Raw genomic sequence first — 16051 nt, 5'->3', positions numbered from 1 at the left:
TCAACGTGTTTTGCACACGGACACAGACCGTGGAAATACACAGGTGCGCTGCCCCATACATTTGAATGGTTCTACATGTGGAAGTGTCACCAGTATGTGTGAAAACGGTCACTACATCTACTGGAGACACTGACGTGTGAAAGAGCCCTAAAACAGTAACAGACTCGCCGTAATGTGGCAGTGGGGTTATATAATTTTATCAAAATGTTAACCAAAAACATCATGTTAAGCTTTCAAAGTTTTGTTTAGCTGCAAGAGATCAATATAGAATATTAGGGTTCTCAGATAACTCGTTCCGCAACCAGGAATAGTGCAACACAGAAACTACTGAAGGAAAATTGTGCATGATTTTTAATGACACTCAAATGAAAAGTGATTTTAGCCCTAAATACATGCATGTAAGTTTTAAAAAACAACTGGCCCTAACCCTTTTAGTGTAATATCTGGAATAACTAAGCAAACCCCAATTTGTAACCTTATGTATTTGATTTATGTAAAAAAGAAATTGTGCCTGTGTACATAATCAGAAAAAGGCGCTACAGTGTAAGCACACAGAGGGCTAGAACACGGGCATGTACATTAGTACTTCTGGTGCCTTTCATTTTAAAGGGAATGGGTCATCAGAAAATGACATTTATTATATCAAGTTTTAGTGTTACATGTGTTTTTTAATTAGCCAATGTTATTTTTTTCATATTACAATCTTTATTAAAAAGATAGATAGAAACCTTGCAATTTTCACACTGGCCACCGGGGCTTTTCTAGACTCATACTTCCGGTTCTTTCAGGAAATTCACTTGTGCATTAGCAGCAACAGACTGACTTGGACCCTATTTTTTGTACTGAAGCTTCAAATGAGTGTGTGAAAAAGTCACTATGAAGAGAAGGGGAAGAGTCAGCTCTGACATCGCCTATTGTGAATGGTGGATCTTGTGTTATCAATTATAGAGGTGTTACCTGTCATTATAATCCTGCCTCTGATAAAAGTCTGCTGAAAACTCTTCCTGAAAGGACAGCAAGGCTAGGGCCACACGACTGTATATGCCCACAATGATTAGAATGTGATTACAGTGTGAACTGATGCTCTCAGATGAGGAGAAGATGGAGACAAAAAAACTTCAGCCTCTTCTCCATTGTGAGAAAGATTCTAAAAAGCATATTGGATAGGGCACATCAACATACATAAGTGACAGTCTGCCCACACAACTCCATCAAACACAGGAAAAACTGGAGAAACTAGGGAGTTTTTTGAAAAAATATAACAAGATCTTTATTAAATACATGTAAATACATTAATAAAATGTACAAATATATAAAACCAGTATGCAAAGAATCAGTGCAAAAAGGACCTCTATAGACTAACCAGCCCAAGATTAAAACGGGGTGACCTGTGTAGTATGTGGGATGGAAAATCAGGGATCATTTGCCTGATGGCAGGTAGCTGGCCTAAAAATAGTATTTAAACCTAGTGGTCATAATATAAGCACAAGGAATATTGCAATGGTGCAAATAAGGGTGGCCAGCAACCAAAAATCAATACATACCATGTTGGTAAAAAGAGAGACTAAGTAGCTGAAATTCCAGCACCACTTACCCACAGGCTGGTGTACCTGAAATCCCCAGGCCAGTATGCAGGGCTGTTTTGTTACTTCCCAACGCGCGTTTCGCGTGCGCTGCTCTCCCTTGAGAAAAGCAGTTTCTCCTCCATTGTGTCAGCGCCTGGAAATCGGACTGCACTCAGTGCAGTTTGATGTTTCCCACTGACTTGGGTGACCAAGTGCGATCCAAATATTTGATCAAACTACAGCGATTTTTTTCTTCGGACAGAGTCTGTCCAAGGAAAAAACAATCGGACATGTGCACGGCCCCATAGCATGACAGTGGTCCGTGTTCGATCCACTGTTTTGTCGGATCACACTCAAATTGAAAATATGGTCATGTGCACGAGCCCAGTGTAAAACGCTGTAGTTTTCCAATTCATTCAGGAAAAAAAAAAAAAAAGTGCATGGGATTTCTAAAATCTCACATCTGTTGTTGGTACTGTAAAAAGTAGCTGTTAATTTGCATAAAAAAAAAAACAAAAAAAAAACACAAAAAACACAATCTATGAACATAGCCTTAGGGCTTATTCACACGCATCAAAAACTCACATGTATAAAAAAAAGTGCATGTATTTTAGGTAGTCTTTTTCCTGCTAGCACTCTGGTTTTTCTTCCACAAAGATGTGATGCAAATACTCAACACGCGCACATACCCCTAATCTGTGGTTAAGGCTGTGTGCCCACGATGCGTTTTTTAAGCGTTTCCACAGCGGCAATTCCGCTGCAGAAACGCTTAAAAAACGCATGTTAGAAGGCCTGCCATGTTCCCCAATAATAATCCGGATGTGCTGTGCACATGCTGCGGAAATTTCCGCTGCGGATTATCATTGCGGAAAAAAATGCAGCACTACCAATTATTTTGCGGAAGGGCTGCGTTTTTGCCGCCATGACTTGCATTAGATCGCATGGATTACGCATCACTGTATATGTAGATGCGCATTCCATGTGTTCTAATGTGCGGATGGTACCCGGGTCTAGAGGAGAGGAGACTCTCCTCTGGACCTGGGTACCATAGAAAACTGTAAAAAAAAAAAAAAAAGAATAAAATAAAAATAAATATATACTTACCTTCTGGCGGCCCCCGATGCGCTCCTCCTCGCATGCCGGCAGTTCACGATGTACTGAAGGACCTGCGCTGATGTCATAGTCATGTGACGGGTCACGCGACGCTGACGTCGGCAGGTCCTTCAGTGTACCGCTGCTGGCAAGGGAGAACAGAGTGAAGCAGGACACTGGGGGCCATCAGAGGGCAAGTATATATTTATTTTTTTATTTTTTACCATTCTTTCGGTCACAGTACATAAATCCATGCGGTTTGCATGGATTTATATAGTGTGACCAAGTTGACAAGCACTTTCCAAGTGATGCTAAAATCGCTTGGAAAGCGCTTGTCAACCCGCATGCGGAAATGCATGTGAAGAACGCTTCACATCCGCATGTCCCTGGCAGGAAAACGCATGTACAATCCGCATGCGTTTTTTTCTGCCAGGGAGATGCAGAAACGCTCAGGAAAAATCTGGAGCATCTCTGCATCGTGGGCACATAGCCTAACACGAACTTTGGCTAAAAGGCCACGGCCCCACTATCAGTATTCGGTCAGTATTTTTTCTCAGGAGTGGGAGCCAAAACCAGGAGTGGATGATAAATGCAGAATTGGTGACTTGTTTCTATTATACCTTTTCTTTGATTGTTCCTCACCTGGTTTTGGCTCCCACTCCTGAGAAAAAAATACTGACCGAATACTGATGGTGATCCGCGGCCTAATGCACCCACAAGCATCGTGCTATTCATACGTCAGAGCATGAGGTTGTGTGCCCAATATGCGTTTTTTAAGCGTTTTTGATGCGGAATTTCCGCAGCGTAAACACTTGCAAAAGGCTTGGTAACCCGTGCCCCATGATCCCCAATGAAAATCTGCATGTTCTGTGCCCATGCTGCGGAATTTTCGGCAGCGGATTTTCCTTGCAGAAAAATCCGAAGCATGTCCATTAATTGTGCATTTCTGCATGCGGATTTGAGGTCCCAAAGCATTTGAAAAACGCAAGTCAAATCCGCATGTAAAAACGCTGCAAAAATGCGTGTAAAATCCGCAAGCGGTTTTACTGCCAAGAACATGCAGAAACGCTGCAGAAATTTTCTGCTTCATTACTGCATCGTGGGCACATACCCTAATGCAAGTAAATGTGCTTACGTTTTAACCAGCAAGTTGCCGTGACATGCAAGACGTAAACCCAGCATATATGAATTCTTTGAGTCCTGCTCTTTGTGGTCGCAGCAATTTACAAGTCGCAAAGTAAACACATTCACTTGCATTATATAGTGATGTAGCATGTAACAAGCCGTAAACAAAGGTCACCCTTTAGTCGCAGCCATAGGGGCACAAAATGCACAAAAATCAATGCACAGCTAACTACCTATGGCAATAGACTACAGAACTGCCAAAATAATCAATGATTAATCAATAATAATTTAGTCACAACTAAACTCCATCCCGTGACAAATCAACACAACCAAAGGGGAGAGACTGCCCCTTCCCCGACAACCATGCTCTTCAGAAATAAGCCCCGACCAAGGCATCACAATGAACACTGGGACGCTAATGGGTACAGAACTGTTTTAGGACATGTGTTCTTCATTTAAAGCACCTTATATGACCTTGACATTGCAGGAATCAGTCACACCCAGGGTAAAACTAGCTAGCAAAACAAAGTGTAGGACTGCCATTTGTCACACCAGTTCAGTGACATCCAAGTGAATGTGCCTTTATTAGACTAAACGCTGCAGACTGCACATAACCCCCCTACTAGCCACCAGAGCCGCGCGGTCCGGGCAGATTATGTTTATTAATTATTAAATGGGTGTGGATGTGTGATCTGGTGTTAAGAGCATTGCACTTAAATCTACAAGGTCATGGGATCAAGTCCTCCCATCACCACTAATCTTGTCAACATGGTTTAACCAGTTGGGTTCCAGAATGAATGGAGTCCCTTTATACTAGGATTATGCATTTCCCGACTAACCTTGTATTTCTCACATACAACACTGATCCCAGCCGATCTGCTGCGACTGCCCCGTGCTGCACAGCTGGCACCACAAACAATGCATAGGTCTGTTACTAGTACAATAGAAGGAGTTTGCAAGAAATATATGAACGCAGCAACAGCCCCAAGACATTGTATGCAAAGACTAATACTTAATCCAGCAGAGAGGTTGTAAATCACATTTATTAAATCTGCTAGAAAACACGGGGAGCGTAAATTATGCATAAAAGGGTGTCTATATGTATTAAATCAAGGTCTGCACTCAGTAGCCATTTTGTCAGAAATATGACATGATACCAGCTGCAAGGGAATGTAAACAGCCTCATCTGATCGTTTCTACCCAGCCCAGTGCAGAGGAGGGCACAAATATATACATCTCCGTAGTCTAGCAGGGGCTCCAGGAGCCCCATTAATCAGGAATGTAACCCAATAACATGATAAGCATGGTACGGGTGCAGATCGTGCCAATAAGCCGTCTAAACAGGTGTGATTTTTATTCATCAGTATTAGACACTCCCATAATGCATCAGTCTAGTGACCTGATGATAGAAAAAATAGCAGCCAGCCATTCAGCAAATGAGACTACATCTGACCACCTTTGTTATTCTTGTACAAATATGTCATCCCCGAGGAGAGCAACCACCATCTCCATCTAGTGATCTACAGGGTAAAGGGAAGATGGCATTGTCCCTGCACGGAGATCTGCAGTACCCTATGTGCATGGAGAGCACAAGCAGCAGTCATCATGCTTCCTTGTAGCTGCAAAATAAATATCTCACCTACCCCTCCTCCTCCACAGAGAAAACACATCGAGAGCCGCCACTACCAACTTCTATTTATACCCTGAACCAGGCTGCACAAGAACAATGAGTGTGCCCGGGTGACAACCATGCAGTACATGTGACATTACATGATGAGAGGATACTGGAGTACAGGTCATCTAAACACATACATGTATGAGGGCGCACAGGCCATCTAATCACATACACGTGTGAGGGCGCACAGGCCATCTAATCACATACACGTGTGAGGGCGCACAGGCCATCTAATCATATACACGTGTGAGGGCGCACAGGCCATCTAATCATATACACGTGTGAGGGCGCACAGGCCATCTAATCATATACACGTGTGAGGGCGCACAGGCCATCTAATCATATACACGTGTGAGGGCGCACAGGCCATCTAATCATATACACGTGTGAGGGCGCACAGGCCATCTAATCATATACACGTGTGAGGGCGCACAGGCCATCTAATCATATACACGTGTGAGGGCGCACAGGCCATCTAATCATATACACGTGTGAGGGCGCACAGGCCATCTAATCATATACACGTGTGAGGGCGCACAGGCCATCTAATCATATACACGTGTGAGGGCGCACAGGCCATCTAATCACATACACGTGTGAGGGCGCACAGGCCATCTAATCATATACACGTGTGAGGGCGCACAGGCCATCTAATCATATACACGTGTGAGGGCGCACAGGCCATCTAATCATATACACGTGTGAGGGCGCACAGGCCATCTAATCATATACACGTGTGAGGGCGCACAGGCCATCTAATCATATACACGTGTGAGGGCGCACAGGCCATCTAATCACATACACGTGTGAGGGCGCACAGGCCATCTAATCACATACACGTGTGAGGGCGCACAGGCCATCCAATCACATACACGTGTGAGGGCGCACAGGCCATCTAATCATATACACGTGTGAGGGCGCACAGGCCATCTAATCATATACACGTGTGAGGGCGCACAGGCCATCTAATCATATACACGTGTGAGGGCGCACAGGCCATCTAATCATATACACGTGTGAGGGCGCACAGGCCATCTAATCATATACATGTGTGAGAGCGCACAGGCCATCAAATCATATACATGTATGAGAGCGCACAGGCCATCAAATCATATACATGTATGAGAGCGCACAGGCCATCAAATCATATACATGTATGAGAGCGCACAGGCCATCTAATCATATACATGTATGAGAGCGCACAGGCCATCTAATCATATACATGTATGAGAGCGCACAGGCCATCTAATCATATACATGTATGAGAGCGCACAGGCCATCTAATCATATACATGTATGAGAGCGCACAGGCCATCAAATCATATACAGGTATGAGAGCGCACAGGCCATCAAATCATATACACGTGTGAGAGCGCACAGGCCATCAAATCATATACACGTGTGAGAGCGCACAGGCCATCTAAACACATACACGTATGAGAGCGCACAGGCCATCTAAACACATACATGTATGAGAGCGCACAGGCCATCAAATCATATACATGTATGAGAGCGCACAGGCCATCTAATCATATACATGTATGAGAGCGCACAGGCCATCTAATCATATACATGTATGAGAGCGCACAGGCCATCTAATCATATACATGTATGAGAGCGCACAGGCCATCAAATCATATACATGTATGAGAGCGCACAGGCCATCTAATCATATACATGTATGAGAGCGCACAGGCCATCAAATCATATACACGTGTGAGAGCGCACAGGCCATCTAAACACATACACGTATGAGGGCGCACAGGCCATCTAATCATATACATGTATGAGAGCGCACAGGCCATCAAATCATATACATGTATATGTTTGCATGGCCTGTGCGCTCTCATACATGTATATGTTTACATGGCCTGTGCGCTCTCATACATGTATATGTTTACATGGCCTGTGCGCTCTCATACATGTATATGTTTACATGGCCTGTGCGCTCTCATACATGTATATGTTTGCATGGCCTGTGCGCTCTCATACATGTATATGTTTACATGGCCTGTGCGCTCTCATACATGTATATGTTTACATGGCCTGTGCGCTCTCATACATGTATATGTTTACATGGCCTGTGCGCTCTCATACATGTATGAGAGCGTACAGGCCATGTAAACATATACACGTGTGAGAGCATACAGGCCATCTAAACATATACATGTATGAGGGCGTACAAGTCATCTAAACATATACATGGATGAAATAAATATATATATCATCTGTGTGCATATATTATATATATATATATATTAAAAGGCACGTCATGCGCACATGGAGCAGTTGATGTCACAGGACCTATACATGTATGAGATAACAGAAGACCAGGTCACATCCTGTGCACATATAACTGTTACTGCATACATGTCAAGTGACTTGTACACACATGTAAGAGAAGATACCTGTGAAGGTCGCATGACAAATGAAATGCATGAGTTTACACGTCATGTCTCATATACACATATGTGCAGTGTTCATGTACTTACATGTTGTGGAGTAAACATGTGTGGGGACATTAAAAAATATCTATCTGCATATATTTCTACAGACTTATGTAGTGACAAGTACATGTGCGTGATGTTATTTAAATTTGTAAGTAACATATGTACATTGACAGCTGTACTATTGAGACAGACATGGCACGCAGTGTATACCGCTATATGTAGTATTGTGCTGATGTTGTATATACACAGTACTGTTGAAAAATGGTGCAAAGTAAAAGTGCTTTCAAAAATAGAAGTGTTAATAGTTTACTTTTATCAATTAACAAAATGCAATGTGAATGAATAAAATATAAATCTAAATCACATGAGCATTTGGTGTGACAGCCCCTTTGCTTTCAAAACAGCATCAATTCTTCTAGGTACATTTCTGCACAGGTTTTGAAGAACTCGGCAGGAAGATTGTTCCAATCATCTTGGAGCACTAACCACAGGTCTTCTGTGCATGTAGGCCTGCACAAATCCTTCTCTATCGTCACACAATTCCAGACAGACTAAATGATGTTGGGATCAGATTTTTACACTGAAGATAGGCTGTATGTTTGAGGTCATTGTCCTGCAGCAGAATAAATTTGGAGCCAATCGGATGCTTCCCTTGTGGTATTGCATGATGAATAAGTATCTGCCTGTATTGCTCAGCATTGAGGACACCAATGATTTTGACCAAATCCCCAACTCCATTTTTTGAAATGCAGCCCCAAATTTGCAAGGAATCTCCATACTTGACTGCTGCCTGCAGACACTCATTATACCGCTCTCCAACCCTTTCGTGACCACACTGCCTTCTGCTATAGACAAATATTTCACATTTTAAGAGCACCTACTGCCATTATTCTGCAGCCCTGAGCCTATGTTTCATGCATAGTTGAATCACTTGGCCATGAAGACCATGTATGGCCAAAATTCTCCAAACAGTACTTAGATGAAGCTGGGTCCCACTGTAAGAGGCGGCACTTTGTTTGCAAAGGGTTAGAGAGCGTTACAGTAATAACGTTCGGAAGTCGACATTGAGGCATGGTGGAGGCTCCTTGCAAGTCTGGGGCTGCATTTGAGCAAATGAAGTTGGGGATTTGGTCAGGATTAATGGTGTCCTCAATGCTGAGAAATACCGGGAGATACTTATCCATCAGAGAGGCGTCCAATCGGCTCCGAATTTATTCTGCCGCAGGACAACAACCCCAAACATATAGCCTATGTCATTAAGAACCATCTTCAATGTAAAGAACAAGGAGTCCTGGAAGTGATGATATGGCCCTCACAGAGCCCTGATCTCAACATCACTGAGTCTGTGTGGGATATGAAGAGACAGAAGGATTTACTCAAGAGTACATCCACAGACACACATACATCCACAAAGGATCTGTGGTTAGTTCTCCAAGATGTTTGGAACATCCTCTATGCTGAGTTCTTTCAAAAACTGTGTGCAAGTGTACCTAGAAGAACTGATGCTGTTTTGAAAGCTGATTTAAATTTCTCTTTTGTTCATTCACTTTGCATCTGGTTAAATACAACTTCTATTTTTTAAGCTCATACTTTGCAGCATTGTCTCCACATGTGCTGTTGTAGATGACAAGTAGTGTATATATGCAGTGACATTTGCAGTACATGAGTAGATGACATCACACCAGTAGGCTTCATGTTTACACGGAACTGAGGACATCAAACATATAAGCTGCATGTAAAGATTACCTAGAGTTGATGACATCACACATGGAGGCTGCATGTTTACATGTTGTGTAGTTGGAGCAGATGACATCACACATGGAGGCTGCATGTTTACATGTTGTGTAGTTGGAGCAGATGACATCACACATGGAGGCTGCATGTTTACATGTTGTGTAGTTGGAGCAGATGACATCACACATGGAGGCTGCATGTACACATGTTGTGTAGTTGGAGCAGATGACATCACACATGGAGGCTGCATGTACACATGTGTAGTTGGAGCAGATGACATCACACATGGAGGCTGCATGTACACATGTGTAGTTGGAGCAGATGACATCACACATGGAGGCTGCATGTACACATGTGTAGTTGGAGCAGATGGCATCACACATGGAGGCTGCATGTACACATGTGTAGCTGGAGCAATGACATCACACATGGAGGCTGCATGTACACATGTGTAGCTGGAGCAGATGACATCACACATGGAGGCTGCATGTACACATGTGTAGTTGGAGCAATGACATCACACATGGAGGCTGCATGTACACATGTGTAGTTGGAGCAATGACATCACACATGGAGGCTGCATGTACACATGTGTAGTTGGAGCAATGACATCACACATGGAGGCTGCATGTACACATGTGTAGTTGGAGCAATGACATCACACATGGAGGCTGCATGTACACATGTGTAGTTGGAGCAATGACATCACACATGGAGGCTGCATGTACACATGTGTAGTTGGAGCAATGACATCACACATGGAGGCTGCATGTACACATGTGTAGCTGGAGCAGATGACATCACACATGGAGGTTGCATGTACACATGTGTAGCTGGAGCAGATGACATCACACATGGAGGCTGCATGTACACATGTGTAGTTGGAGCAATGACATCACACATGGAGGCTGCATGTACACATGTGTAGTTGGAGCAATGACATCACACATGGAGGTTGCATGTACACATGTGTAGCTGGAGCAGATGACATCACACATAGAGGCTGCTTGCATACAATGGCAGATGAATGAATGACATGGAGCTCACCAGATGGAGTTCTTGATCTTCTGTTGCAGTGCACTGGCCTCTGTCCCTTGCAGTCCTGTCACCAAGGCTGGCAGTGCCCCTGGTGAGGAGGAGGGCTGCTGGGGCTGCTCGGGCCGCTGCTTCTTCGCCGCTTGTTGTTGTTGCTCCTCTGCCATGATGACGGCTGATGCTGGGCTCGGTGTGTGAGGAGTGGGGAGGGGTGGACGCGGGAGGACGGAAGGAGCTCTGCACACTAGGCCTTTACCCCGACCTCGAGTATATCGCCTCCCTTGGCTGGGGGGACATGACGGGGGCAACTCGGCCGGGGGAAGGAGGGGTCAGAGGGCAGCTAGTGCCGAAGAACGGCGCGGAGCAGGGTGAGGGGCATGGTGGTGCTGGAGGACGGGGTGGGAAGAGGGCTAGGTGCTAGTAGCAGGATGGGAGCTGGCGAGGAGGGCAGCTGGGGACGGGGGCATTAAGGTGCAGAAGGCAGAAGTGCCCCTCACAGCTGCGCTCCGGCTAAATCCAACACCTGGTCCCACTGCAGCCGCCAGCAGCCCGCACGGCGCTCACTGGAGAGGAGCGGAGGCTGCGCCCGGACTGCGCAGGCGCACTGCTCCTGACAACAACTACTACACATCATGCCGCACTGACAAGAAGCCCCGCTCCTCACCTCCATTATTACCGGCAGTGAGCCGGCTCACACAGCACCTACACCACAGGCTATGTCTGTGGCTAATGTATCTGCATGAGGCAGAGCTGTGTATGTATATGGTGTATTACACTTATATTACTATACACTACTGTGAAGGCCTACTTCCCACCTAAGGGTATATTCACACAATGTTTTTTTTCAGGCAGGTGAAATTGACAAGGTTCTCAAGTGGAAACCGCCAGTGATGAGCGAGCGTGCTCGCCTGAGCATCACGGTGCTCTACAAGCTCGGCGAGTATTTCCGTGTTGCTCGGGCGGGAGCTCGGGTCTCCTCCCTGCATGTTTGGCGCTCTTTACAGAACCAATGAACATGCGGGGATTGTATGCCACGCACTGTAATGCCGTAGCCATGTTGGTATATCAGACCGGGCGCCGCCATGCTTGTCACAGTCACTCCTGAATCAGGCAGTGTAGGGAGAGAATTGACGGTGTAATAGTTAGATATAGGTAATGGTACTCCAGGAGTATATATATATCCATCTGAACTAACAGTCTTTTTGAGGACTAATCCAGCTGCATATATTAATCCTGCTAGCAGGAGTTAGGCAGGCAGGGTCTGTGGCGGTGTATACAGCACAAGAGGGTCCATTCCACATTCTGTCTGCTGCTGCTGTTACAGATATCCGTAGACATAGCCCCAGATAGCGGGCCGGGGCTCATTTTTTTTATCCTTAATCCTGATTATTTGCTTAAAAAGCAATCCAGAGTACACCATTTTACTGCTCCATTTGCTTGTTCGCAGAATATAGCCAGATTTATTTTATTTGCATTACTGTATTGTGAAAGCAGAGAAACTTTTTTCTGTGACCAGACGTGATCCATATGACTGCCGTAATAATACAGAAATTTTGTTGAGCGTGCCAAATATTGCACTCCATTTAAAGTCAGCCAGCTGTGTTTTGTTGAACCAATTGACACTTGGTGGCTAACAAATACCATACTATTAGGCGATTGCCTGAAACTGTAGCCATCAGATGTAATCCCATATTACTGTCGTAATAATACAGACATTTTTGGGAATGTGTCACATATTACACTGCATTTAAAGTCTGACAGGTGTATGTTGTTCCAAACTGCTGATAAATACCATACTATTAGGCGACTGCCTGAAACAGTGGTCATCAGACATGATACCATATGACTCCCCTAATAATCCAGCAATTTTTGTGCGTGTGTAAAATATTACACTCCATTTAAAGTATTGCAGTTGTGGGTTCAAACCTATTCACAGTTGGTCGCCGACAAATAGCATATCTGTTAACAATGTTGTCAGAGTATCACACCACTTTTAATGACTGACTAAAAAAAAATACAAAAAACAAGCTAAAATGGAAAAAATGTTAAGAAACATTCTTTCCAATGTAATGACTTGTATATAAGGCCAAAGAAATAATAAAAAAAAAAGTCATAGACTATGGAAGACATTTATGTGACCAGAACGAACACCCTATTGTAAATGCATCTAACAGCGTTATCAATAGGGAGTAGAATAGATTTTAATTTTTTTTTGGGCAGCACCAGCAGCACGCAGTATAAGGCAATAATACCTGGCTGGATCGGTGTAAATATGCTATCCATACTACGATACCACACCCGTAAACGAATTTCAGATAAGACAGTTAATATTCTAGAATATAGAATCTACACTGCTCAAAAAAATAAAGGGAACACTTAAACAACAGAATATAACTCAAAGTAAATCACACTTCTGTGAAATCAAACTGTCCACTTAGGAAGCAACACTGATTGACAATCAATTTCACATGCTATTGTGCAAATGGAATAGACAATAGATGAAAATTATTGGCAATTATCAAGACACCCTCAATAAAGGAGTGGTTCTGCAGGTGGGGACCACAGACCACATCTCAGTACCAATGCTTTCTGGCTGATATTTTGGTCACTTTTGAATGTTGGTTGTGCTTTCACACTCGTGGAAGCATGAGACGGACTCTACACCCCACAGAAGTTGCTCAGCTAGTGCAGCTCATCCAGGATGGCACATCAATGTAAGCTATGGCAAGAAGGTTTGCTGTGTCTGTCAGCGTAGTGTCCAGAGGCTGGAGGCACTACCAGGAGACAGGCCAGTACACCAGGAGACGTGGAGGGGGCCGTAGGAAGGCAACAACCCAGCAGCAGGACCTCCTAATGCAGGACAATGCCAGACCTCATGTGGCTGGAGTGTGTCAGTAGTTCCTGCAAGATGAAGGCATTGCAGCTATGGACTGGCCCGCCTGTTCCCCAGACCTGAATCTGATTGAGCACATCTGGGACATCATGTCTCGCTCCATCCACCAACGTCACGTTGCACCACATACTGTCCAGGAGTTGGCGGCTGCTTTAGTCCAGGTCTGGGAGGAGATCCCACAGGAGACCATCTGCAACCTCATCAGGAGCACGCCCAGGCGTTGTAGGGAGGTCATACCGGCACGTGGAGGCCACACACAATACTGAGCCTCATTTTGACTTGTTTTAAGGACATTACATCAAAGTTGAATCAGCCTGTAGTGTCCTTTTCCACTTTAATTTTGGGGTGACTCCAAATCCAGGCCTCCATTGATTAATAAATTTGATTTCCATTGATGATTTTTGCGTGATTTTGTTGTCAGCACATTCAACTTTTTACAGAACAAAGTATTAAATGAGAATATTTCATTCATTCAGATCTAGGATGTGTTATTTGAGCGTTCTCTTTATTTTTTTGAGCAGTGTATTTCAAATGTCCTTCCCATTATTAAGGAGTGGGTCTCCTATACTGTTATTGCATATGCAGCTATTTCAAGGGCTGCTAAAAATTAGGACGCACTCCAATACACATTTGAAGAGACGTAAAAAAAAATAAAAACACAGTAGGATCTTAATTATAAAAACCAGACTCGCCAATGTAACCTCAATGTAATCACATTGTTCAGCTCCTGCAACTCCTCCTGTTCAGCCTCCATCTCCGAAATGACCACATCAGCCACAAACTGGAAGCACTGCAGCACTGCCTCGGCCAAGAGGCCACAGGCTGTGCTGAAGATCTTATGCTTAGGTGGCAAACTACACACCACTGCTGAGTTGTTGAAAGCTGTAACACAGCAGGCAGATCTGTGGCTCTCACCGCTGAACATACAGCCAGGTATGGTCGTGTGTGACAATGTCCGGAACCTGGTGGTGGAGAAATGACAGCCGGAGTAGATACGAGCTAAAGAATATGGCTGTGGTGAAATACAACTGTCACCAAGAAGCAGTGTCAGACTGAAGAACATTGGGCTTGCTTGATTCTGAGACCCTACCTTTCTCCCCCACTGAAGAGCCCCATAGCAGCTGGAAAGTTTGCTCTATGAACTCTCCTGATGGAGAATCCAGGGCCCACCGGAGGATTCTCTGGTTCTCTGGTGGGCCAGTTGAACCCTGCTGAAAAGCAGCCCTGGCTGAGAAAAGTCTGTGTGAAGGTTCCTGGACACTCTATGGCTGCTTTTTTTACTGAGGGGGAAACCCACGCAAACATGGGGAGAACATACAAAATCCTTGCAGATGTTGTCCTTGGTGAGATTTGAATCCACGACCCCAGCACTACAAGGCTTCAGTGCTAACCACTGAGCCACTGTGCTGCCCTCTCTGTTCTCCCTCTGATATCTAACATGCTGGAGAAACTTGATCCTACTGCCACTCAGTATCTTTAGCTCCTTTGTGAGAAGCTAATGTATTTGGGCAGCCACTCAGTCTATCAAATAAAATTCCTGAGAAGGAAATTGTGGATGGCTTCGCTACTGGTACTGGGGGCACTGTTAATACCATGGCGTTGTGCCATAATTCACTGGAAATATTCCAGGCTGTTTGGAGCCAAACTTATTCCCAAAGAAAAGTACCAGCAGCAAGCTAAGGAGATAGTGGCCTCTATCATCAGGAATAATTTGCCCGTTGACTAGGAGACCGACTGCTGGTTCTGTCCACCTTGTGAATATTGTTTTGAAGCTTGATTGACCCAGGACCCGCAATCCTATTCAACGGGAAGAACTCACTGGGTCCCGGCTTCCACAATATTAACCCAGTGATGCGTCAGTGAGATGTACCGTCCCTGGACACATTCACTTTCCACATGTCTGTGGTTAGGCGGTAATTCCCACTAACTGCACTGGTGAGGGCACGGGTAATGTTCTGGGACCCGTGCTTATATACTGTAAGGTGGGGATGACACAGGAAGAAATAGTGGTGGCTGGGAACCGAGGGCCAGCCGCCGCCATGAGGTTGCGGAAAGCTTCCGCCTCCACAAGCCTAAAAGGCTAAATTTCTAGTGCGAGCATTCAAGAAATGTGGCAGTTTAGTAGTGTGGCCTGTGGGTGGTTGGCTACGTATTTGTGCTTGTGTTCAAAGGACTGGGGTAGGGACAACTGAACACTGCGCTGGGATGTTGACGTGGTTGCTAATGGTGATAGTTGCAAGAGTGCATCGACAGGTGCAGAGTGGGAGGCATTTTCGCCTGCATCTTGGACGGAGGCTTGACGTGCATGTACAATAGGGGTAGAGGCAGTGGTGTCACCCGCAGTCACTGTTTCTGGACCCTGGGATTCAGCCCATCGACTTCATCGTCCACCACCTTGTCTTACACTTCCGCACCCTGGTCCTCCTCCTGACTTTCTGTCCATTGTGTCTCATCATCATCCACCTCTTCTGACAGTAATTGC

The 16051-nt window shown here is 44.8% G+C and overlaps 1 protein-coding gene across 1 annotated transcript in view; it reads right to left on the bottom strand.

Moving 5' to 3' along the window:
* RFX7 (regulatory factor X7) overlaps window positions 1-11188 on the bottom strand; it is a 118806-nt gene extending 107618 nt beyond the window's left edge. Inside the window, exon 1 of the mRNA XM_073652992.1 lies at window positions 10689-11188. Within this exon, the coding sequence (XP_073509093.1) occupies window positions 10689-10843 (155 nt within the window). The 5' untranslated portion in view covers window positions 10844-11188. The remainder of the gene's footprint in view (window positions 1-10688) is intronic.
* Window positions 11189-16051: the final 4863 nt, after the last annotated feature.

Source organism: Phyllobates terribilis, unplaced genomic scaffold, assembly GCF_046119375.1.
Source record: "Phyllobates terribilis strain yellow unplaced genomic scaffold, ASM4611937v1 Scaffold_11__3_contigs__length_659146591, whole genome shotgun sequence".
NCBI lineage: Eukaryota > Metazoa > Chordata > Amphibia > Anura > Dendrobatidae > Phyllobates > Phyllobates terribilis.
Note: the sequence above shows the minus strand (reverse complement) of the source record. Positions and strands in the feature narration are given on the sequence as shown.